The 24114-nt window shown below is 54.4% G+C and overlaps 2 protein-coding genes across 4 annotated transcripts; one reads left to right on the forward strand and one right to left on the reverse strand.

The window, feature by feature from the left end:
- Positions 1–580: 580 nt before the first annotated feature.
- Positions 581–6247, reverse strand: PARD6A (par-6 family cell polarity regulator alpha). Of its 2 annotated transcripts, none has more exons than XM_069868483.1 (3): positions 6173–6247; positions 4156–4378; positions 581–1486 (listed from the first exon to the last, which is right to left on the reverse strand). In XM_069868483.1, the coding sequence occupies exons 1-3, from the start codon at positions 6233–6235 to the stop codon at positions 702–704; spliced, it is 1071 nt and encodes a 356-aa protein (XP_069724584.1). In that variant the 5' UTR covers positions 6236–6247; the 3' UTR covers positions 581–701. The 2 variants fall into 2 exon arrangements, with proteins under 2 accessions (XP_069724584.1, XP_069724583.1); XM_069868482.1 differs by having other exon boundaries at positions 581–1489.
- A 6226-nt stretch (positions 6248–12473) lies between these two features.
- HERPUD1 (homocysteine inducible ER protein with ubiquitin like domain 1) lies at positions 12474–20808 on the forward strand. Of its 2 annotated transcripts, none has more exons than XM_069868473.1 (8): positions 12474–12631; positions 14190–14267; positions 14348–14422; positions 15704–15825; positions 16545–16667; positions 17285–17644; positions 18906–19014; positions 19646–20808. In XM_069868473.1, the coding sequence occupies exons 1-8, from the start codon at positions 12500–12502 to the stop codon at positions 19811–19813; spliced, it is 1167 nt and encodes a 388-aa protein (XP_069724574.1). In that variant the 5' UTR covers positions 12474–12499; the 3' UTR covers positions 19814–20808. The 2 variants fall into 2 exon arrangements, with proteins under 2 accessions (XP_069724574.1, XP_069724576.1); XM_069868475.1 differs by having other exon boundaries at positions 18906–19011.
- Positions 20809–24114: the final 3306 nt, after the last annotated feature.

The following is a 24114-nucleotide window of genomic DNA, read 5'->3' on the forward strand; positions in this document are numbered from 1 at the left end:
GGCTGGAGGAGGAAGATGGAGCTGCAGCCCCAACAGCAGCGTTTCCTGGGGCTGTGTGACATCTGAGGTGCTGCTGCCAGCCCGGCTGCCACCCAGCTCTCTGTGGATGTCACTGGGTTGTTCCCTGTATAGAGAGAGCACCACAGCAGGGACAAGGTGGGAAACGGGGGAGCCAGGTGAGCCTTATGGCATCGGGCCACCACTCACTGCCCAAAACAGCCTGGACATGTGCCATGGGATAGGGATGTGCAGGGGGGAGGACATTCTGCTGTGTCCCCCCAAAGCATCCCTGCAGTAGGGGCTTCGCTAGGGCTGCCCAGCGCAGCAGCAAAGCCACAACGTGTGCCATGGGCAAGGGTATCGTTCCCAGGCCCTGCCTTGTGCATGCAGGGCTGGGGTCTCCACCTGCTGTTCCCCTCTTTCTGAGGGACCCACGGAGCTGGCCCAGGGCTCATACTGGCCCACAACAGCACAGAACAGGCCATGGGACAAGACAACAGGGCTGGTGGGGGTTATCCTGTGGCACTGGGGGTGATGTGAACCAGGGGAAAGCAGAGATGCTTTCTAGAAAAGGCTTTACTGTCCATTTCAATATATTAATTGATGATGCATATTCCAGTAAAACGATTGAAAAAACCAATCTCTTGCTTGGAAGAGGTGGATTGGGAGGCAGGGGGGCTCGGATGGGCAGTGCCCCGTGGCTATAGAGTGAGGAGAGTGTCGTCCTCCCGCCCGCTGCCCCGGCCAGGGCTGCCGTCGTGGCTGCCGAGGGACTGCAGGGAGCCCCGCGAGCTGTGTGGGGACAGGCTCTGCGGGAGGGGTCCGTCTGCGGGGCCCCCGTTGGGGCAGCCCCCGGGGATGTAGTGGGACGTGCTGTCGTTCTCGATGACCAGGTCACCCTCCTCGTCACTCTCGGCCGTGCTGTAGTTGCCCAGGTACTGCGAGGCGGGGCTGGGCGTCTGCTGGCTGGGGGTGCTGTCCGTGGACACGCCTGAGCTGCCCGAGGCCTTGCTGCTGCGGATGACGTTGTTGCGCTGGTTGGCTGGCTTGACAGTGATGATGAGGTTGTGGCTGTTGGCCACCATCATGTCTGTCACTTGGTCCAGGGACTTGCCAGCCACGTCGATGCCGTTGACCTCCAGGATCTCATCGCTCACCGCCAGCAGCCCCGTGCTCTCGGCCAAGCCACCTTTCACCAAGCGGGAGATGAAGATGCCAGGCACCTTCTCGACGCCCTGCGGGGCCACACGCACGCTGATGCCGTCACGGATGTAGAAACCCAGCGGCTTGTCGGAGCCGTGCTTGTGGAGCCGCACGCGGCGGTGGCTCTCGGGCAGGATGTCGACGTCGATGATGGAGGAGATCTGTCGGAAGTCCTGCGGCATCCCAATGAGGAGGTGAGGCTTGGCCCGGTAGTGCGTGGGGCGCAGGAGTCCCTTCTTCTTCCGCTGCAAAGAGTTCGAGGCAAAGACGCTGGCATCAGACTCTGCTGTAGGGAGCAAAGGAGGACATGGGTCAGGCACCACAGCTGCCCAGGAATGCAACTGCATGTCCTTGGCGTTAGAGAAGCCAGTAGGAGAAGTGCTCACGGGTCTCACTGGCTTTTCCTCCCTGGAGCATCACCCCAGCTTTTCCTGCAGCCTGTCTCTGCCGAGCCCATCTCCTGGGATTACCCAGCGTACACAAGGCCAGGATTAGTGGGATAGAGGCAGTGATTCAGCCTTAATCACACTTTAAGCCAAACACTGCAGCTTAACGCTAGAGCTGCCAGTCGTGATGGCCTGGGAGCCATGGCCGTGCCCCACTTTGGGTTGGGGAGAAGGAACCCCCCCTGCACGAGGAAGTGGCAGCTGGCTTCCTGAGGGTGAGTCCGGCCCGGTGAGACAGCAGCAGAGTCCCTTGTACCTGTTGGAGCAGGGCCAGCCCTGGCATAGGATGGGGGTGGCCACACCTGTGTCCTGAAAAGACCTGCCATTTCCAAGACTGTAGATTCCCAGCCTCCTGGAGACCCATCCCAGAGCTGAAGCATCCCTGGGATCCCTGAACATCCCAAGCAGTGATTTGCACCACTGTCCCTTATTCCACCATCTGGCACCACCATATAGAGTTCGGCGCCATCCTCCCTGCCCTGGGGCTGCTCCATGGGGCTTGGCTCCTCCACATCCCCCAGGCGCTGGGAAGCATCCCCTGGGTCCTCTCTGGTTTCTCCCCATCTCTTTCCACAGGGGAGTCCAGATCTGGATGCTGCACTGCCAGCATGTTCCCCGTGGTGCCCACCTCCAAGCACCCGGACCCTGCTGCAGCTGCAGGGGTGCTGGGGATGCCCCCAAGCCCAGGGGATGCAGGGTTTCTCCCCAGCCGAGCCAGCCTGCCAGGGCTCCTGGGTTATAAATATCTCCCTGCACACACAGCCTGGCATATTTTTAGCTCGGGGAAGGGCGGTGGAGGCTTTCCCACAGCTATTTCAGCGCACGGCTCCTCTCCAAGGGGCGCAGAATGGCTGAGCCGGACAGGTCCAGCACCCCATGGATGAGCCCGTTGGTGGCCTTGGGGATGTGCCAGGCTTTCTCCTGCCCTTCCCACAAGCCAAGTCCAAGATGGGCCAGCGCCGCCATCCCAGCCAGGCTGCACTGCGGAGACGGCTTCACCTGAAGAGGTGACAGCACAGAGAGGAACCAAGCGGCAGCCTTTGCTTTTTGGCCCCCGGAACTGGCTGCTGTGGAGCGCACACCTACGTACACACGCGTGTGCACAGCTCCCCACACCTGGTGCATGAGAGAGGCTCTGCAGCCGCTCTTCTCACCGACCCGGACTGGTTCGACCACAGCCCAGCTTTGGGATGACCTGGATCCATTTTAAATCAGCAGTGACTCACCCAGGGCTTGCTCCCAGCCCCTCCACGTGCCTCCCCGCGGTGCTGCCAGCCCTGTGGCCCCTCTCCCGCGGGCACAGCTGGATGCTAGGTCTCACCGGCGCTGCCTCTCTGCTCTCCTTATTGCGCTGCCTACGGTGCCAGGGTTGTGGCTGCCCGCTCTCCGCACCACCCAGCTCTGTGCAGTCGCTCAATGAGCCCTCACAGGTTTTTCCCAGCAGCAGATGAGGTGGCTGAGAGCATGATTGATGCTCCCACAGCAGCCCCGGCACGCTCGGCTCCACACTGGCTCCCCGTGTCACAGCCTGGGTCCAGGTGTTGGTCCAAGAAAAGGGGATGGTTTGATGCCGGCAGTGGCAGCCCCAGAGCAAACTGCAGGCTCCAGATCGCCACTGCCAGCCTTCATGCCACAGGGTCCCAGAGCAAACACACGTCCAGGGTGTCCCACGCTACCCTGTTGCAAAAGCCCATGAAAACTCAGCACTCCAGGCTGGCATCACCTCTTACCCAAGGACTTCGTACTGACAACATGAGCTGGAAACACAGAGTTGCTCTGGGCGCTGTGCTGGGGAAACTGGGGGCTTTAGCTCAGGCTCTGGTTTTGTGCACTGTTACTTGATGGTTAGAAAGCCTCATTGCTAGTAAACTGAGAGAAAGGGACAAGTCTGTGTTCTTCTCAGCAAAGAAGAGATACACCTAGAGTGTTTGTCACTGGGAGGCTTTCATCCTCGCTGGGATGTGGTTATGATGGCAATTTAATGCTCCTGCACGAGGAAGCTGCTCTCTGAGAATACGCTGCTGCAGTCAGGGTGAGCCCTGGACTGCCAGGGAGGAGATGAACCTCCTCCCACCACCAAAACCTCAGCAGCACCCAGCACCCCAAGATCTCTGCCAAAAGGATGGGTGCCACTGCCTCGTGCAGGGAGATGAAGGGGCTCCCAGCGCAGCGCTCACAGAAGCCATGCAATGTTTTCCGGGAGTCCACATGAGCCCGGCTGGAAAGCGCGACTTCAATGGGGTGAATTGTGAGGATTTGCCTTTGCTTCCTGGGGTACGTGGGGACGGGCTGGGGCAGGTGCCCCTTGCCACAGGGAAAGGCTCTGGAAGTCTCCCGGTGCTGCCACCTCCACATCCGTCCACCAAAGTGGTGGCTACAGGTTATGTGACTGGCCAGCCCTGCTGCCCGCACGGCCCAAACGCAGAACCAAGTGGTGCTGTGGGATGTGGCTTGTCTCCCTTGACGGGGAGAACAGATCCAGTGAGCTTCTCCAGCTTTCACTTACCCTTCTTCTGGATGATGACCCTGAGGAGGAGGTTGGTGGGAGACAGGGCTTTGTGGTAGTTGTCATCGTTGTTGATTGGCAGGAGGTCACCGTGGATGTCCGTGTAGCCCAGGAGCACATCCACCCCTGGGATCTGGTGCACCGTCTGCAGCAGCTGGTAGAAGTCCTGGAAGCTGGCCGCGTCGGAGCGCTTCATGGCGAAGCGGCGAAATTCAGCTTCAAACTACAGAGGAAGAGGAGGAGGAAGAGAATGAGGCTGGGCAGGGCTGGCTCCAGCTGTCAGGACCCACGTAGGCAGCAGTGCCTGTTGGCCAGAGCCCACCCAAAAGCAAAATAAAAGGAGTGGGGCCATTCCCCTGCACAAACACCAAAGCGACGAGGCAGAGAGGTGCCCAAGTGGCAGAGGAAGGACCATCTGGCCGTACCACCGGCCTTGGAAAGGACCGTGCTGCCGGGTGGCCCTTCCCGGTGACACGGGTGTTGCTGAAGCACCGGGTAAGCAACACTGCTAATTATTGCCTCCTTCAGTCACCACGAAGGGAAGCCAATTAAGAACAGGCTGAGGAAGGCTGCAAGGATCGCGCCACCCGCCCGAGGGGGATCCCACCCCAGCTGTGGGGATCGCGGCAGGGATGGAGGCTCTGCGCGCTGCCAGGGTCCCAGGCAGGCAAGGGCACACCTGGGCGAGCACAGCTGGACAGAGGTGCAGCAAGGAAGTGTGCACACCTGGGCGAGCACAGCTGGGCAGAGGTGCAACAAGGGAACGTGCACACCTGAGTGAGCACATCTGGGCAGAGGGGCAGCCAGGGAGTGTGCACATCTGGGTGAGCACAGCACTGGGTGAGCACAGCGCTGGGTGGGGGAGCACAGCTGGACAGAGGGGCAACAAGGGAGCGTGCACACCTGGGTGAGCACAGCGCTGGGTGAGCACAGGGCTGGCTGGGTGGCCACAGCTGGGCAGAGGGGCAGCCAGGGAGTGTACACATCTGGGTGAGTGCAGCACTAGGTGAGCACAGCACTGGCTGGGGGAGCACAGGGCTGGCTGGGGGAGCACAGGGCTGGCTGGGGGAGCACAGCTGGGCAGAGGGGCAGCCAGGGAGCATGCACATCTGGGTGAGCACAGCACTGGGTGAGCACAGCACTGGGTAGGGGAGAACAGGGTTGGCTGGGTGAGCACAGGGCTGGGTGGGTGGCCACAGCTGGGCAGAGGGACAGCCAGGGAGCGTGCACATCTGGGTGAGCACAGCACTGGGTGAGCACAGCACTAGGTAGGGGAGCACAGGGCTGGCTGGGGGAGCACAGCTGGGTAGAGGGGCAGCCAGGGAGCACGCACATCTGGGTGAGCACAGGGCTGGGTGAGCACAGCACTGGGTAGGGGAGCACAGGGCTGGGTAGGGGAGCACAGCTGGGCAGAGGGGTGGCCAGGGAGTGTGCACATCTGGGTGAGCACAGCACTGGGTGAGCACAGGGCTGGGTAGGGGAGCACAGGGCTGGGTAGGGGAGCACAGCTGGGCAGAGGGGAAGCAAGGGAGCGTGCACATCTGGGTGAGCACAGGGCTGGGTAGGGGAGCACAGCTGGGCAGAGGGGTGGCCAGGGAGCATGCACATCTGTGTGAGCACAGCACTAGGTGAGCACAGCACTGGGTAGGGGAGGACAGAGCTGGCTGGGGGAGCACAGGGCTGGGTGGGTGGCCACAGCTGGGCAGAGGGGAAGCAAGGGAGCGTGCACATCTGGGTGAGCACAGGGCTGGGTGAGCACAGGGCTGGGTAGGGGAGCACAGGGCTGGGTAGGGGAGCACAGCTGAGCAGAGGGGAAGCCAGGGAGCGTGCACATCTGAGCGAGCAAGCGCTGGGTGGGCGAGCCCACCTGGGCGAGCGCGGGGCCGGGTGGGCGAGCGCAGAGGGGCGGGCAGGGAGCGCGCACACCTGGGGCGAAGGCGCGCGCGCCGGGAGGAGACCCCGCGCCGTGCGGAGGCTCCCTCCATCCCTCCATCCCTCCATCCCTCCGGGCGCTCACCTTGCTCTTGACGGCGATGACGGGCTCGGCGGCGCGCGCTGGCGCTCGGTGCTGCTTGGCCATGCTGGGGCCGCGCCGCGCGCCCCCCTCCCGGTCCCCCCCCCCCCCTTCCCTCCCTCCTCCCGCGGCCGCGGGGAAGCTCCGCCGGCTGTGACGTCACCGCGGGGCCGCCCCGACATTGGCCCCGGCGCGCCGGGGGGCGGGGCCCGCGCGGGGCTGACAACGTCGCCCGGACAACGGGGGCGGGGCTGGGGGCGGTGGAGCGAGGAATCACCCCCCTCCCCTCCCCGCCACGGGCACCGGCACCGGCTCGCTGACCGCCCCGGGCTGCCCCGCTCCCCTCCCGCCCCGACTCGGCTCCTCTCCCGGCCCCCGGGCCGCCCCCGTTCTTCAGCTGGAGGGGTTGGATGGTTGGTACCGGGCGTCTCCCCGCCCGCCCCGCTGTTCCCGGGAATCGCGATCGGGAACCTCCTAAGCGGCTCTCCGGGAGCGCTAGCCCGGCAGCACCCCCCCCACCCCCGCCGCCGCTGGCAGCCCCCGCCCCTTCTCTCCAGCCTCCTGCTGACACGCTCCCTCCGGTTTTTCTCCCCTCTCCGGCAGGAAAGTTTTGTCCCCGCTGCGGAGAAGCACGGGCCGGGGGAGGACAGCGGTTTAGAATCACAGAATCATAGAATAACCAGGTTGGAAGAGACCCACCGGATCATCGAGTCCAACCGTTCCTATCAAACACTAAACCATGTCCCTCAGCACCTCGTCCACCCGTGCCTTAAACACCTCCAGGGAAGGTGACTCAACCCCCTCCCTGGGCAGCCTCTGCCAGTGCCCAATGACCCTTTCTGTAAAGAATTTTTTCCTAACGTCTAGCCTAAACCTCCCCTGGTGGAGCTTGAGGCCATTCCCTCTTGTCCTGTCCCCTGTCACTGGGAGAAGAGCCCAGCACCCTCCTCTCTACAACCTCCTTTCAGGTAGTTGTAGAGAACAATGAGGTCTCCCCTCAGCCTCCTCTTCTCCAGGCTAAACACCCCCAGCTCTCTCAGCCGTTCCTCATCAGGCCTGTTCCCCAGCCCCCTCACCAGCTTTGTTGCTCTTCTCTGGACTCGCTCCAGAGCCTCAACATCCTTCTTGTGGTGAGGGGCCCAGAACTGAACACAGGATTCGAGGAGCGGTCTCACCAGTGCCAAGTACAGAGGGAGAATAACCTCCCTGGACCTGCTGGTCACACCGTTTCTGATCCAAGCCAAGATGCCAGTGGCCTTCTTGGCCACCTGGACACACTGCTGGCTCATGTTCAGTCGCTGCCAACCAACACCCCCAGGTCCCTCTCCTCCGGGCTGCTTTCTAGACAGACTTCTCCTAGTCTGTAGCACTGCATAGGGTTGTTGTGCCCCAAGTGCAGGACCCGGCACTTGGCCTTGTTAAACCTCATGCCATTGGTCTCAGCCCAGCGGTCCAGCCTGTTCAGACCCCTTTGCAGAGCCTCCCTACCCTCCAGCAGATCAACACTCCCACCCAGCTTAGTGTCATCTGCAAACTTGCTAAGGGTGCTCTCAACGCTTTCATCCAGGTCATTGATATAGACATTGAACAGAGCTGGACCCAGCACTGAGCCCTGGGGAACCCCACTTGTCACTGGCCTCCAGCTGGATTTCACACCATTTCCCACCACTCTCTGGGCCCGGCCATCCAACCAGTTCTCCACCCAGGAGAGTGTGCGCCTGTCCAGGCCAGAGGCTGACAGTTTCTCAAGCTTTGGGGGCTGAGATGCTTTAAAACAGTGGTAAAACTGAGCAGAAGGAGGGGAGCTGCTCCAGTTCACCAGCAAAGCTCTTGTGCTTGGCCCATCCCAGCGCCAGGCTGCCCATCTCCTTGGGTGCTGCCAGGCTGTACCCCTGGGGATGCCCTCAGGAGGCAGAGCCGGCTCTGTTGGGGCACAGAGATGCTCCGAGACACACAGGTAGCCCCTTGCCCACCTGCCGTGGAACAGCTCTGCTGTGCCGTGAGCTCCCTGCCTGCACGGGGGACACAAACCCCGCTGCCTTAACAAGGCGAAAGTCGTGTTCGCAGGCTCTGAGGATCCCACTGCTCCAGCCAAACGAACCGAGACAACAGCGCTGTGAAACGCTTCGTAAAGCCGGGGGCCTAACAAGCGCAGCGCTTCCCACTGAATAAACACCTCAAACCAAATCCCAGGAATCAGCCTGGCTTGCCTGAATCACACCATCCCCTAATCCTTGCACTATCCCAGCCCACAGAGCAACCTTTGGACGGCACAAAATTGCATCAGAGCTCAGCATCACCACCACACCGGGCCCTGCGTGAGCTGGACTGTGGTTCCTGGCAGCCTCTGGCCCTGCGTCACAGCACCTGGGGGAGCTGAGGGGGCACACCAGGCTGTGAGGCTGCAGGACACCTCCTCGCACACCAGCAAATTCTCTGCCAGCTGCCCCTGCTGCGTCGAGAGATTGCCATGAGGTGAAAACGAGCTGGAGCGCACAGAGAGCTGTAAATTCATCAGCAATTTCCACCATTCTCCCCCCCCAACCCCAGCCTGTTTGGGTTTTTTTTGTAAACAGAGTAATTGTGTTGAGGTCAGAGAGATAATCCTGCTTTACCATCGGGGTTAATGTTTACGCAGCAACCGGTGACAAAAGAAGCTTGTAGACCTTCATCTCTGATTTTGGTAGATTGGAGTTAATTGTTCAGCAGGACAGTGGGGATGGCATGCTGGTCATCCCGGGCTCTGGGTTGTGCCCCCGGATCTGCAGCTAGAGAAAAACCTAAGCTAAGTAGAGAGGCAGGTGTTTGCTTTGTCTTAGTGCCAGGAGCTCGGACTCAGCCTCTGGGACCACAGCACGTGCTACCAAAGGCCCAGAGGTGTCCACCGACTTCAGATCCACCAGCTCTTGGCTGTTTGGGGTGAGGGCTGCAAGGTTCTGGCTCTGAAGGTGGCTCAGCAGCCCTGGCTTGGAGAGGGCTGCTGAGGTTTAGCATCACAGAAACATTCAGGTTGGTGGGGGTCTCAGGACCTGCTGGACCAGCTCACTCACCTCATGGCACTTCTCCAGCTCCTGCTCAGCACTGGGTTCAGATAAGGTTGTCCAGCATGTTGCCATAAGCAGGCGTTTTTCCCAGAAATAGAGAGGGTAGGGGATGAACAGTGGGCAGCTCAGGCCAGTGCCACCTCCCCCCTCTTCTCCGTGGCAAGGCAGGAGAAACACAGGAATCTGAGCTTGAGGCAGGATCAGCGCTGCGACTACAGCTGCTCACTCGGTCCACGGACCAGCAATGGCACGAGGAGCCCCAGCAAAACACACACACAGCGCCTGAGAACCTAGTTTGACATAGGGTAAAGCTGAGGAGGCACCCACAGGGCTCCTCTGGGCACTCCCAGCAAGGGCTGTAACAGAGTAAGCAGCAGAAAAAAGCACCTTGTCCTTAATGGTGGCCTTGGACAGGAGCTGGGGGACACGATCACAGTCCCTGCTGACAGAGCAAGAGTGGCAGACAGCTCTGACAGCATCTCCTTGGCTTGCTGGGAACACGGTGCTGAAGCTGGGGAGGGAAAGCCCACCCGAGCGCTGAGGCTGTGTGGGGATAGCTGAGGGGAGCGCGGCCTCGGCACTGAAGCAACTCTTGCTGCTGCGGTGCTCGTTGTGGGAAGGGGTGCAACACAGGAATGGGATCTGCTGATGTTCTCCATCCTCATGAGGGTGCACCCTAGCAGCCAGTACTCTGGACCAGACACAGGCTCAGTTAATTTCCTTACAACTTTTTCGGCTCCCAAAGGCAGGGATGCCCCCTGGCAGAGCTCTTCTCCAGGAAGCTGCGAGGTGATGAATCCCTGTGGCAAAGCATCTTTTCTACTTGCAAAATACGGTACTGGCTGCAAACGCCTCCACGCCTTTGGGCAACAGGTCTGGCTGCCAAGGAACACTGGGCAGCTAATGAAACATGCAGAGTAAATACATGGTGCTGACAGACAAAACTGATTTCTCATACTCCTACAATATTATTTTAAAGTACGCTAAAACCCCCTCCTGGTGCACCAGGATCATTACCACTGGTGTTCCCGGTGCTGGATCACATCTCAAAGGAAGATACGTATGGCGAGGAAGGACTCTGAAACTGCCATTCTACTTTTTTTTTAGCAGTGGAGGATTTTTTGGTCAGTAATAATTTCTTGGATTAGCCCCTTTCCCCAACAGCCTTGCGCACTCCTTTCAGCCCCACGCAGAGGCATGGTGTGTCCTTGTCCCCACAAAGCCAGAAACAAACCTGCTGAGGGAGCTACGCAGCGCTGGTCACCACATGGCATAAGATGCTGTGTCCCTAGGGCCAGGCACTGGTCCAGCACAGGGTCTGGCAGAGCTGTGCTGCTCCGGCAGAGACCAGGAGGACGAAGAGAGACAAGCGAATCCCTACAGGAATCCCTACAGCTGTGCTGCTGGTGGCACCCATGTCCCATGGGGCTATAGCCGGTGACCCAGAGAACCACAGAATGACTTGAGTTGGAAGGGATGCACAAGAGTCATCGAGTCCAGCTCCTATCCCTGCACAGGACAACTCCAACATTCACACTGATGCTGAAAATGCCAGCAAATAAACTCTCCAAGACTTGTTTAGAGTTTTAGAAAGCAAGCGTTCTTTATCAACCTGCACAACAGGCCATCAATCGAGTGCAGCGAGACAAGAGCTGGGACAGAATAGATTTCCCACTTAGATGCATATGGATAAACTTTCCCAGAAATCTTATGCATATTTGGTTACTTCCCAAAGGCTAATTTTAATGTTATTATGAACTTCACAACAGTCAGAACCCTTGCTAATCTGGAGCCACCTCTGCCTGACCTCGCACTTGAGACGGGGAAACACTGCAAACAGAGGTGGTCACAGAAGACACATCTGTTCAGCACGGATCACACTGAACCCAGGATGTTATCATCTCCAAAGCATGAACAGAGTCTGGGAAAACAGTGCTTGAAAGAAAACACGCTGCCAGAGGGACATTCTGTCTAACTTTCAAAACATACTACCACTCGGATGAAACTAACTCTGCTTTAGGTTAAATCAGCAGATTTGCAGATGACACCAAGCTGAGTGGTGCAGTTGTCACACTAGAAGGACGGGATGTCATTCAGAGGGACCTGGACAGGCTGGAGAAGTGGGGCTGTGCGAACCTCATGAGGTTCAACAAGGCCAAGTGCAAGGTCCTATGCCTGGGTTGGGGCAATCTGCGGTTTCAGTGTAGGATGGGGGATGATGTGATTGAGAGCTGCCCTGTGGAGACGGACTTAGGGTGCTGATTGATGAGAAGCTCAACATGAGCCGGCAATGCGCGCTCGCAGCCCAGGCGGCCAAAAGTGTCCTGGGCTGCATCGAAAGCAGCGTGGCCAGCAGGGTGAGGGAGGGGATTCTGCCCCTCTATTCCTCTCTTGTGAGATCTCACCTGGAGTAGTGTGTCCAGTTCTGCAATCCTCAACAGAAGAAGGAGATGGAGCGATCAGAATGGGTCCAGAGGACGCTATGAAGATGATCGGAGGGCTGGAGCACCTTCCAAACAAGGACAGGCTGAGAGGGTTAGGGTTGTTCAGCCTGGAGAAGATTCTGGGGAGACCTCACAGTGACCTTCCAGCGCCTGAAGGGGCTCCAGGAAAACTGGGGAGGGGCTGTTCACAAAGGCTTGTGGTGATAGGAGGAGGGGGAATGGGAAATAAACTGGAAAGGGGCAGAGTTAGCCTGGACACAAGGAGGAATTTCTTCACCATGAGGGTGGGGAGGCCCTGGCCCAGGTTGCCCAGGGAAGCTGTGGCTGCCCCATCCCTGGAGGTGCCCAAGGCCGGGTTGTATGGACCTTGAGCAGCCGGATCCGGTGGGAGGTGTCCCTGCCCAGGGCAGGAGGTGGAGCTGGATGGGCTTTACGGTCCCTTCCAACCTAAATTATTCTACGGCTGTACTTTCTGTAACAGTGACCACTTCTCGTGTCAGCACCACGTGCCTGCGGGCGTTGTCCAAACGCCTGCTGGATACCGCCAGCCTCAGCGCCAACACCGCTCCCGCTGCTCCCCCGGCCATGGCCCGAGGGAGGGGGGGGAAGGCGGGAATCACGGTCGCCATGGTGACGTCGCGCTGACGCCCCGCCCCCTGCTCAGGCCCCGCCCCCTCCGCCGCGGGGCCGCGTCCCATTGGCCCACGTGTCAGCGCTCCCGCCTCCGTTGCCGCGGCGACCAATCAGCTGCGGCCACCGCGGCCCTGCGGCGGGGCGGGGCGCCGAGCGTGCCTATAAAGGGAGCGGGCGGGGGCCGCCCCGGTGTTGGTGCCACCGCCGCCATGGAGGGGGAACTGCGGCTGCTGGTGCGGAGCCCCGCGCAGCGACACCCCGACCTGCGCCTCCGCGCCGAGCCCGCCTGGACCGTGCGCCGCCTCAAGGCCGAGCTGCGCCACCTCCTCCCCGAGGCGCCGGTGAGTGGAGGGGCCCCGGTGTGGGTGTGTCCACGTCCCCCGCTGTCGTCGTCCCCCCGTCCTCTCCTTCTCCTTTTCCCTCCTGGCGTCCCCACCCTGGAGTCCCCTCTCCGTCTCCTCTTCCTCTTTTTTCCCCCCCCACGGTGTCCCCCCACCCCCGTCCCCTCCTCCTCCTCCTCCTCCTCCTTTTCCCCCCCACGGTGTCCCCCCACCCCCGTCCCCTCCTCCTCCTCCTTTTCCCCCCCACGGTGTCCCCCCACCCCCGTCCCCTCCTCCTCCTCCTTTTCCCCCCCACGGTGTCCCCCCCCCGTCCCCTCCTCCTCCTCCTCCTTTTCCCCCCCACGGTGTTCCCCCCCCCGTCCCCTCCTCCTCCTCCTTTTCCCCCCCCACGGTGTCCCCCCCCGTCCCCTCCTCCTCCTTTTCCCCCCCACGGTGTTCCCCCCCCCGTCCCCTCCTCCTCCTCCTTTTCCCCCCCCACGGTGTCCCCCCCCGTCCCCTCCTCCTCCTCCTTTTGCCCCCTCGACGTTCTCCCCCGTCCTCTCCTCCTCCTCCTTTTGCCCCCACGACGTTTCCCCTCCTTCCTTCTCCTTTCCCCTCCCACCCCTCCTGGCGTCCCCCCTTTCTCCTCCTTTTTCACCCCGCGGTGTTCCCCCTGTCCCTTTTTCCTTCTCCTCCTTTTCCCCCCACGGTGTCCCCCCCTTCCCCCCCCCGGTGTCCCCCCCGTCCCTTCCTCTTCCTCTTTTTTCCCCCCACGGTGTCCCCCCCTTCCCTTCGTCCTCCTTTTCCCCTCACGGTGTCCTCCTCCCCCAGGGTGTCCCCCCTCGTCCCTTCCTCCTTCTTCTTTTCCCCTCACAGTGTCCCCCCTTCCCTTCCTCCTCCTCCTTTCCCCCTCACCCCTGTCCCCCCTCTCCATGTCTTCCTCCTTCTCTTCTTCCGGTGTCATCGTCCCCCCCATCCTCTCCTCCTCTTTTTCCTCCCTATGTCCCCCCTCCATGTCCTCCTTACCTTCCCCCGGTTCCCCCCCCCCGCCGTGTTCTCCTCTTTCTCCCCCATCCCCCGGTGTCGTCCTCCTCCCCCGGGGCTGTCCTGCTCTCGGTTGCATCAGCCGGGTTAAACGTTAACCGGGGTCGGGGTGAGCGCTCGGGAGGGGCGGGCAGCGCCGGGATCGCCCCGCCTGGTGCCAGGGTGAGCGCTGCCAGGCGGGATCGGTGCCCTGACTCCTCCAGGGGGGCTCCTCCAGGTCCACTTGGCAGCACCCCTAGAATGATGAAATCAGCTGGTGCTGCAAACCTCTGCTCCTGAGAAGCGCTCATGGCTGTGTCTGGGTTGGCAACATGTAACAGAGCCCTTAGCCAAAGGGTGCTTGTCCTCCTGTTGATCCAGACCTCAGCGTTGGTGATTTTGTACTAAAGTTCTTTTTCTGCTCTTTGCTGTTTCCTCTGCGCTTTAATGCACGGGTGCTTCCAGCTGCATGCTTCTGGCCATCTGGCTGCCAGCTGTCTCTGCTTGCTTGTGCTTAGAGTGAGTCATCCTGTCTTTTTCTTTTCTTTCTTTAAAGCCTGAAGAGGACCAAAAGCTGATTTATGCTGGGAAACTACTGCTTGATCATCATCACCTGGGAGAGTTGTTGCCAAAGGTATAGAAAGCCTTTCATGATGTGCTGAAATACATCAAGAAAAGTAATACTTTTTTAACCTGTCTTCCCTTATGTTTTAGCAGGGAGAATTGCATGCTCTTCATTTGGTGTACAACTTCAAGCGTCCTGTGGATGTGCGAGAAACCAATTCAGAGGTACTCATGGGGTTAACATACTGCTCTGTATCTTAGGGTTGTGATCAAAAATAGGAAGTACTGAATGGTGATTTTGAGGTTCGCTGATACTGTGGTGTTTTCCTACTGGTGCAACGGCAGTATTACACTGATAATTTAGAATCATGTAATCATAGAATCACCAGGTTGAAAAAGACCCATCAGACAGAGTCCAACCATTCCTATCAAATACTAAACCATGCCCCTCAGCACCTTGTCCACCTGTCCCTTAAACCCCTCCAGGGAAGGTGACTCAACCCCCTCCCTGGGCAGCCTGTTCCTGTGCCCAGTGACCCTTTCTGTGAAAAATTTTTTCCTAAGAATATGAGGATGTGTTTGGATTAAGCAAAAAAATTGGCTCTGATTCATCAATAAGGATCCTCATGATATCTGTCTAGAGATATCAACACTATAATCTTGTAACACACTGCTCAGAGGAGAAATGCCTTCTGGTCAGTTCAGTTTTATTGAGCAGAGTATTGACCAGTGTCCCAGGCTCCTTTGGGCAGAGGCTGTGATTGTGAGCTGAAACATTTTAAAGTGGAAGCGGCTCCAAACTGTGCCTCTAGATGTGGGGAAGGAAGAAGACTGTTGGCTGAAGACATTTTAACTGCTCTCATTAATGACTCAGTTTGTAGAGGGGAAGTCAGAGATGAGCCTTAGGGCTCAAACTGAGTGCTTACTGGCCTTAAGTGCAAATGGCAAAAAACAATTTTCAAGTGGATGTGCTAATGTCTTTATATTACCCATTAAAGGCAATTTGAGCTGATCCTACCCATATCTGGAGGTTGCTAGATGTGAGCCAGCTTTGGTCGGGATATTGCACAGATGTATTGCCACAGAACAGCTCTTGAGTTCTGTGCACAGCAGTTTGTGTTTGCAAATGCAAACTTACTGAAGCCAGCAAGTCAGATTGTCTTGAGTACAGTTCCCTCTATTTATAGCAGTTACTTTTTTTTTATAACCAGATGGGACCTGTTTGTGTGTGTAAAAGTTAGAATAGGTGTTGATCTGGTGAAGAGTAACATCAATTCAGTTTTTTGTAAGGATTAGTTTTAAGAGCCTTAAAGCACAGGTGGAGGTGCCTGTGGCATGGGGCTGAAGAGCGGTATCAGTACTGACGCAGTGCCTAGAGGTACTGTGCAGGACAAAGTGTGTGAGCTGTGTAGCAGTTGTAAAACAAGAGCATATTCAGTGTGATGTAACCTTTTAGTGTAAGGCTCGTGTAGTGTCGTGAGTAAACCTTTGTCTTCTTGTCTCTAGGTTAAAGCTGGTCAGCTAGAGCCATTGTCAGAAGCTAGTCAAGAACCATCTGTGTCTTCCTCAAATGGTGAAAGACCAAGATGTTCGTCTGGTGGCCAGTCTTCAGCAGAAGCAAGTAACAGGTAAATACGATTTTTATGTGCATCACTGAGACTTTAAAGATCATAGAATCGCAGAATGGGTTGGGTTGGAAGGGACCTTAAGGCTTATCCAGTTCCAGCCCCGTGCCATGGGCAGAGACACCTTATGTTGGACCAGGCTGCTCAAAGCCCCATCCAACCTGGCCTTGAACACTTCCAAGGAGGAGGCAGCTGCAGCTTCCCTGGTCATCTTGTGCCAGTGCCTCACCACCCTCATTGTGAAGAATTTCTTCCTAATGTCTAGTTTAAAACTTCCTTTTGATTTAAAGCCTCTTGTCCTATCACTACAGGCCCTCATAAGAAGTCCCTTTGCAGCTTTCCTGTAGCCCCTTCAGGTACTGGAAGGCTACTCTAAAGTCTCCCTGGAGCCTTCTCTTCTCCAGGCTGAAAAATGTTGCCTTTGTGTTGGATGCCAGCCCCTCAAGACAGCATGTGTGGCATAAGTTCATAGGATGCAGGCCAAAGGCAATGAGAATATGTAAAAGCTTGAGTAGACATGAAAGAAGGTGAAGGAAAATGCACTGCTTTGTTAGTTGAAAATCTTCCCTTGATTCATGTGGGTAGAGATGCCTTTAATATTTCAGAAGGAAGAATTTTGCATTTGGATACACAAAATAGCAGAAGCTGTTTTGTTGTCATGTAATAAATGACTCTTGCAGCTTGTCCAGCATTGGCTAATGAATGTCTTAATTTTCACCAAGGCTTGAAACACCTCAGCATCCCTTCCAATGTGTGGCTCCTGGCTTCTCTGGTTATACAACCTACAGCATGCTTCAGATGTCCTGGCTTCAACAGATTTATGCAAGACAATATTACATGCAATAGTAAGTTTTCTGTCCAAAGCTACCAGTAGAAAGTTGAAACTGCAATACAAGGAAATAAAGAGCCTCTGTTAGTTCTTCCTCTTTCTGTGGTGGTTGGAAGACTATTTTTGTTGAAATTTGTGCTGAATGGTGTGGGAATGGACCTCTGTCACATGGTGCTTGGCTTACTGTTCAGGCTGGTGCTTTGGAGTCTGGGAAATGGCAGATTCCTGACTCCTTTGACTGTGAAGGCAGGTGTCTGTAGAGTAGATGTAATCCTGCTGGTGACCCTTAGTTCTTCACTACTTTTGTGACTACTTAAAGAGCGCTGTCTCAAAATTGCTGCCAAAGGTGAAGCTGAGACTTACGGCAGCCTTCCAGGCTACCTTTAGATTGCTCTAAAGAAGTTTTTGGCAAGGTATTGAAATTATTGTTCATAAAATTGGAAGGTCACCATGCAACTGTTCTCATGGGCAGAACTGAAACTTGTTTTTAACCCTTCTGTAGCATCTAAACTTGATGCTTCCTTACCTGTATGTGATCTGACTATGCTTAAAGATTAATACATTTTCAGTGCCTGTGCTGCATGAAAGGGTTTGATCAAGCCTTATCCTGTACTTGGTGTGCTCTTATTTCAGCTTGGCTTCTACTGCTGCCTCTGCTGACCTGTCCCATCCACAGCATTCTCAGGAGATAGCGGTGGCCCCTGTGGCAGCACCAGTGGCACCTCCAGCTCCTCTCCCAGACCCATTTCCTGCACAAGACCAGCCTGGAAACCAGAATGCTGCTGCCCAGGTTAATGCAGCAGCCAACCAGAACTTGCGGATGAATGCCCAAGGGGGTCCCCTCATGGAGGAAGAGGAAGAAGGTGGCAATCGAGATTGGTTGGACTGGCTTTACTCAGCAACACTGTTCTATGTTTTTGTCAACATTATCTACTTCTACTCCAGCATCAGTAGATTCCTCCTGGTTATGGGTGGCACTGTGCTCATGTATCTGTAAGTGTATGCTATTAACATTGACTCTTGTATTCAAATGTTTCACTGCAGCACTGAGCTCTGTTTTGTGGTCAGTTTTCTGGCAGCTGAGCTTCATTTGACTCTTGTACCTGGAAAGGGTGAACCACTCCCCCATCCTGGTGTAACTCACAGTTTAGAAAAAATAAGTACAAGCTGTGAAGAATAGGTGATAGTGGGTGATTCTTTTGTACCAGTGCTTCTGGTGTGGCTGGCTTGCTTCTTGGAAAACTACTTTAAACCAACCTAAGTAGCTGTCAGTGTAAACCCCAGCAGTGTGATAGTGTGGAGCAGATGAACATGTAGATTGCGTGTACTGAATGATAGTTGTTTGCTGGGAAACAAGTGTTTGAGGTCTGGGATGAGGATCTCTCACTTGCTGTCCAGGTCATGTACCCATGTGGGTTTTCCTGCTGTGTTGCCCCTCTGGAGAGCAGACAAAGCCAAACAGGATGCAGTGTCCTGAATTACCTTTGAGCCTCTCTAGAGGGGGAGATGGGGGATAAATATTAGAAGTAAAATAAAGATAGTGGGCTGTCAGTTGACATGTTTGGGATGTCTTGTCTGAGACAATCTGTCCCCTGAAATTCTTTGATCATTAGTAAAGCAAGTGCTGCAGACCTCTGAATCCCTATTTGGAGGTCTAGGAGCTCAAACCAGAGCAGCTGATGCAAACAGCTCTTCCAACCTGTGTGCAGACTTAGAGAGTGAAGGTTAACTGCTTCATGAAGTCCTTAGATTTTTTTTTTTTTTACAGTTGATAATTCCAAGTGTAACTTTGAGCAGCTTAGGTTATGGGTTACGAGGTGCAGGTGGATCATAGAGATATGGACCTTCTGAGAAGGTCTGTGGCCTGTGATTTTTGGTAAGACAGTGCAGTTTTGCATATTTCGTTTAGGGTGAGTACAGAGAAATTGCCTGGGGGTGTATGTAGTATGGCAAGTGAGCAGACTCTTTGTACTTATAGCAGCATCCTCCAGCAGGCTGAGCCCTGATGAAATGGATACAAACCTGGATGATGTGCTGCTTGTTTTGGATGTGAGCAGATGCTCGGTCTTCCCCTCCTACCTTGTGGCTTGGTTCTAACAGCAGGTGTTGAAAGGACTTGCTGGGTCAGGGCAAAAGAGGCCTTAGCTGAACTTGTCTGCAGCTCTGGACAGTCAGATGCTACTCAAACTGTAGCTGTAACATGGAGTGGGTTTTTTTTTAACCAATACCAATATTGATCTGTTGGCTTCCTTAGGCACCATGTTGGATGGCTTCCATTTAGACGAAGACCAGTTCAGCCCATTCCAGGCAATGTTCCTCCTCAAGCTGCTGCAAACCAGGACCAGAACAATAACTTGCAGGTAGTGTCTTGGTGTTTTTTTTAAACCACGAGTGTGAAACCCTGTGAAGTTTCACTTTCGATGTACAAATTAAATGTAGTAGCAAAAATGTTATTCTATAAACTTTAATCAGGAACTCTTTCATGGAGCAGTAATTGCTGCCCTACTCCTTCCTTTGTATCTTAGTTGTACTGCTCTACAAATTATTTTGGTCTGAATGTTATTTTCTGGTTGTTTCTGGTCTTTAGGATGTTTTAACGGAGTGATCTGGCACAGGCTGAGCAGGTTCTGTATCTGAAGGTGCTATTTAGACCACTTGGTGATGGTGTTTGAGGATATAAACAATCGGAGTCTGGCATTTCAAGCTAAAACTTCTGGCTGATGTCAGTGGGAGTCACAATCGTAAATGTGTGTAGTTTACCTGATCAGGTGCTTAGCATCTGTCCTTAATGGTGTTCTTGGACACACAGCATGAGTTAACCAGAAACTCTAGGGTGCAGCTTATTTTTTTCAACTTTGTGGTTGCCTGGGGATACTTCCATGCCCTTCATATTCTGACAGTGGAATTTGGGTAACAAAACATGCTGTTCTATGCCTGACTCACTCATTTCTGCAATGATCTTGCTTACCAAATACCGTGGGGTTTTTTTGGCAGGGAGAAAATGCAGGCAGAGCTGATGAATCTGTGGCACCTCCTGATGATGGACAAGCTTTACAAGAACTGCAGCCGGCCAACCCTTCACTTATGAGCACAGCATGGGTTTTTTTCAAGACTTTCTTTGCATCCCTCCTTCCAGAAGGGCCTGGTGTGACCCGCAACTGACTTGTCACCTGTCTACTAGTCTGAAACCGCAATGGGCTTTACTTTGAGTGAATTGGACACAAACTTTAAGCCAAGAGTGACAGAGGCACTTCTTCTGGTGTTCACTGACCAAGCAAACAAAATGACAAGAAGCCTTAAGACATTACAGCCTAGAGACCAGGATGTTTTGAACTCATTCCAAAGAACTTTGCTTTGTAGCATTTATTTGGTACTTATGTAGATGCTTGGCATTATAAACTTGTGCACTAGATACACAAGCTCTAAGCAAGTGTGCAAAAATGTTAGAGAAGCACATGGCTTCTTCTGTGCAATGTGATTCCTGTGGGAATGTTTTAAATGCTATTTCAATTACACTGAGTGTAGAATATCAAAATTGCTAGATATGCATTAGCAGACTTTTTAGGAAAGGTCTATTGTTAAATTGCTTCAACAATAGTTTAAATATTTTGTGTAAATATTTTCCTGTGAAGGTTATATGGTGCAATTTCCTTGTTGGACAAAGTGGAGGACGAAGACAGTGACCTCTTTGATAAGCAATTACCTTGGAAGAATTGCAGATTAAGTGTCTTGTTGCCAAATTCAGACAGCTTAAACTCAAGATATAATTTCCTCCTCTGCCAAATAATTGGAGAATTGTGTTCAGCTCTAGGAACAACAGCTACTCTTGAAGCTTGTAATGCTTTTCCTCAGTGCTACCTGCAGTTGCTGGTCTTTTTAGGAGTGTTTTGTCAGTTGGTACAGGCAGTTGTGACAGTCTAACTGGTAACACCTGACCTTGCACTTTAGGTCAGACTGTTGGATATGATTTGCTGGTGTTACCTGTGGTAGTGAGTGTAATTGTAATAATGTTTTTTTGGCTGTGAACAGTGATTTCCTTTCCATGCATCTTACCAAGTAATGTTTCTGCCACATCTTCAGTTGGCTGGAGGCTTGGGGAGGATGGGCGGGACAAAGTGGTAAAATTGAGCAATAAAGTGACTATGTAAATACTTGAAGTGATTTGAGAGAAGGTGGCTTTTGTTACTTGGGGTGTACTCTCATAAAACTTTGAGTATGTTCTTGGAGGTGGTCTCCCCTCTTTCTTGCCATGCTAGTGGCAAGCCTGCCTATCCTCCGCACTGTCTTTGGTGGATGATGGATTTTTTTTGGAGTGTATGAAATCATTGCTCATATCTCAGTAGTGCACCTCAGTGGAGGTGTGCCTGGGCCCAGTCTCAGGAGCACAGGGTTTTTCTTGGCAACCAGAATAAACAGTTTTGGTACTGGTTTAGACAGCAAGTACAGAGAGCAGGATTACTTGTGAAACAACTGATCTGAGAAGTTACCAGAGACAAATACATCTGTTTTGTCTTGAGGTTTTCGCTACTCCCACAAGCAAGCAGTTTGGTTTAAAATTAGCTGGAAAGCCAAGCATAGCTAATGTCACTGGAGGGATGTAGCGAGGCTCCTGGCTTAGAGAAATGTGTACCCCTTGTTGCTGTTGGGGTGGAGGAGAGCTGTGGTGACAGCAGGGGACACCGAGCAAGTCTTTTGGCTAATTGCTGTGTAATTACACAGAGACAGCAGCCCGTGCTGTGCCCAGGCAGGAGCACCAGGAGGCAAGAGAGCACTGCTGGGCTGAGGGCTTGGGCCACCGGTGCTTGAGCCAGCCCAGTGTTTTGTGGTCCGGCCCCAATTCCTGTTGCTGATCCTGGCCAGAGGAGGGCTCAGCTCTGCCTGAGACTACATGGGAGTGAGCAGGGATGGATGAGGTGTGGAAGGAACTGAGGCAGCTCAGCCCTAGAGGAACAGCAATGCAAACAGTGAGCTGTGTAAATTGTGATGGTGAGGCAAGTGATACAGCCTGTGTGCTAGCAGTGGGTGAGACAGCATGGGCCTTGAATTAGTTGAGGGAATTAAGGTCAGACATTAGTTAAAAATAAACCTTGAAGCTTCCAAAGCAAGGCTGCAGAAAGAGTGTAAGCATTCCAGAGATTTTTTTTCTGGGAATAACGTGACCCTGCACTGGTACAGAAATGTTGAAGCTGCAGAGAACAGAGAGGACCTCAAGGCTATGGGTTTAGGAAGCTGGGTTTGTCTTGGCTTGTGCATTAAGCCAATTGACTCTGTTGTTAGTTGAAATCTCTTCATGCCTGCAAGCACAGCTTGCAAAGGGACTGGTGTAGTCTGTTTGCACTAAGCAGCTGGTGCAGGATGTCCCTGAGGGCTGGTCATGGTGGGCCACAGGGTGGTACAAGGTGAAAACAGCTTCTCTGTGGCTTTGGCCACTGAAATCCTCTGGTAGCTTGCCCCATGTGAGAGCAAGTCTCTGTCCTGCTGGAAAACAAGTTGAGGCCTGTGGGATTTGCGGAGCTGTGCATCCTAGGGGCTTCTCCTTGCAGATGTGCCTGGCCAGCTAGAGGGCATCCCAGGGCAATTCCCCCATCTATTACCGAACATGCCAACTGCACCTTCATCATATCTTCCCAGCCCCTCTTCTCCATAAGACCAGCTCTTGAAATGTCTGCTAGTATTTAATGTTGTCTGAATATTAAATACAATAGGGTAAAACCAGGCTTGGTGTACAGTTGGGGTCACAAACCTGAGGTGAGGGGCTTGAGGCCAGTCAGTGCTCAGCTACTTGCCAAGGAGGGCTGGGTGAATGCTGATAGGTGCTCTAGGTCTGTCTTGTGGCCTGTGCTGCAGAGGAACCATCTGGAATTGCTTATATTCGCACTGAAAGTTGTATTTACTGCTTTTTTCAGTCTGGGTTTGGCAGTGCAGTCAGTACTGCAGCAATACAGCTGGCTCCAGGTTTCAAACCAGCTGCCTATGGCAGCCTCAGCTGTGAAAAGCTTGGACTCATCTAGGGCCACTTGTGTGTTCTGGCTTATTTTTTGGTGTTTGGGGGTTAGGAGTGATACAAGAAAAATCAAGTTGGTTTCAAGAGAATTTCCTGGAAAGGCATGTGAAATTTTTTTTTAAAAAAAACCTCTGTCACAGGTGGTTTACCCTCCCAAATGACAATCTGTTAATCTCTCAGAAGTCTTAATTTATTCACTGGCAAACATCCAAGCCTGTCAAAGTCTTCTTAACCCTAAGAAATCACCTCTTGTCAAAGCTGAGTCTTTTGAACCCAAGATTGCTGCTGCTGGGCCTTGACAGCACAGCCCTGGACAAGCATGAGGTATGACCACAGACTCCAAGGGCTGGTTGGTGCTCCACGTGTGTGTTTGACCAGGACATTGTGCTGCTGAGCACTGTATCTACGGGTGGTGGGAGTACCTAGCTTTGGGCTTGTCCTTCTGCCACCTCAAGGCTGACCTGCCTGATCCTGGAGATGATGCTGGAGCCTGTTGTGCTGATGGAGCAGAGTGCAGCCAGCCTACCTGGAAGACTATCTCAGGAAGCAGCTGCAGGGTAATACTGAATGTTTGGGTCAGTGCAGCATGAAGATTAATAGCACTGTGTACCTCTGCTCTGGAAAGGGAGGGGGGAAAACCAGCCCCAGTTACAGGACAATCCCCATCAAGGTGGTGAGCTCTCTATGTGTGCGTGGCCTTCAGATAAAACCTTACGCAGCAAATGTTAATCAGAACATCTTCCAGTATCCCCTTTGCAAGCAGTAAGCATCAGCATTGCCTTTTAACCTTTCTTTGGGTTTATAAAGCCTGCCCTGCCTCCTACTAGCCAAATGTAACCTTTATTTGGCTTTTAAAACCTGCCCTGCCTCCTGCTAGCCTGACCTTGTACTGGGAGGAGGGTGGGGCTGCTGCATCCCTGCTGCCCTGACCCCTGCCCCTGCCTGGTTACTCCAGGGCAGGGATGCTTGCAGCATCTCCACATTCCACGTACTTTTGCTATTGTAGGCAGAACATCTCTAGTTTTCCTGTTCCTGTGTGAGGTCAATGCCCGACAGTCCCCTGTCCTCCCTTGCTCTCAGCTCAGGTCATCTGCCAGCAGCAGCCGCTGAAGCGGTGACAGGACAGGGGAGCTTGTCTGTAAGGGGATTGTGAATGCAGTCAGATGTGCCGTGACCACAGCACTGGTTCCAGGTTCTTGGTCTTTTTGTCCTTATCTGTGCTTGGCCACCAGTGACAAATGCCCTGGTATCAAAATGCCCTGGTTTTCCCTTTCCTTCATGCTGGTATGAATTGCTGCTCTGGGCAGAGGGGTGGCTGGTGGCCACCTGGGACCTGTCCTGATTTCTTCTCCCAAGTGACAGGGGACAGGAGGAGAGGGAATGGCCTCAAGCTCCACCAGGGGAGATTCAGGCTGGACATTAGGAAAAAAATCTTCACGGAAAGGGTCATTGGGCACTG

The sequence above is a fragment of the Phaenicophaeus curvirostris genome, chromosome 14 (assembly GCF_032191515.1).
Source record: "Phaenicophaeus curvirostris isolate KB17595 chromosome 14, BPBGC_Pcur_1.0, whole genome shotgun sequence".
Lineage (NCBI taxonomy): Eukaryota > Metazoa > Chordata > Aves > Cuculiformes > Cuculidae > Phaenicophaeus > Phaenicophaeus curvirostris.

Excerpts from the sequence above, each read along its gene's own strand:
- HERPUD1 (XM_069868473.1), top strand. The coding sequence starts at position 12,500 with ATGGAGGGGGAACTGCGGCTGCTGGTGCGGAGCCCCGCGCAGCGACAC. Across the intron at positions 14,423-15,703 it reads TGCGAGAAACCAATTCAGAG|GTTAAAGCTGGTCAGCTAGA; the intron begins GTACTCATGGGG and ends TCTTGTCTCTAG. Across the intron at positions 16,668-17,284 it reads AGACAATATTACATGCAATA|CTTGGCTTCTACTGCTGCCT; the intron begins GTAAGTTTTCTG and ends CTCTTATTTCAG.
- PARD6A (XM_069868482.1), bottom strand. The coding sequence starts at position 6,235 with ATGGCCAAGCAGCACCGAGCGCCAGCGCGCGCCGCCGAGCCCGTCATC. Across the intron at positions 4,379-6,172 it reads TCATCGCCGTCAAGAGCAAG|TTTGAAGCTGAATTTCGCCG; the intron begins GTGAGCGCCCGG and ends CTTCCTCTGTAG. Across the intron at positions 1,490-4,155 it reads GGTCATCATCCAGAAGAAGG|CAGAGTCTGATGCCAGCGTC; the intron begins GTAAGTGAAAGC and ends TGCTCCCTACAG.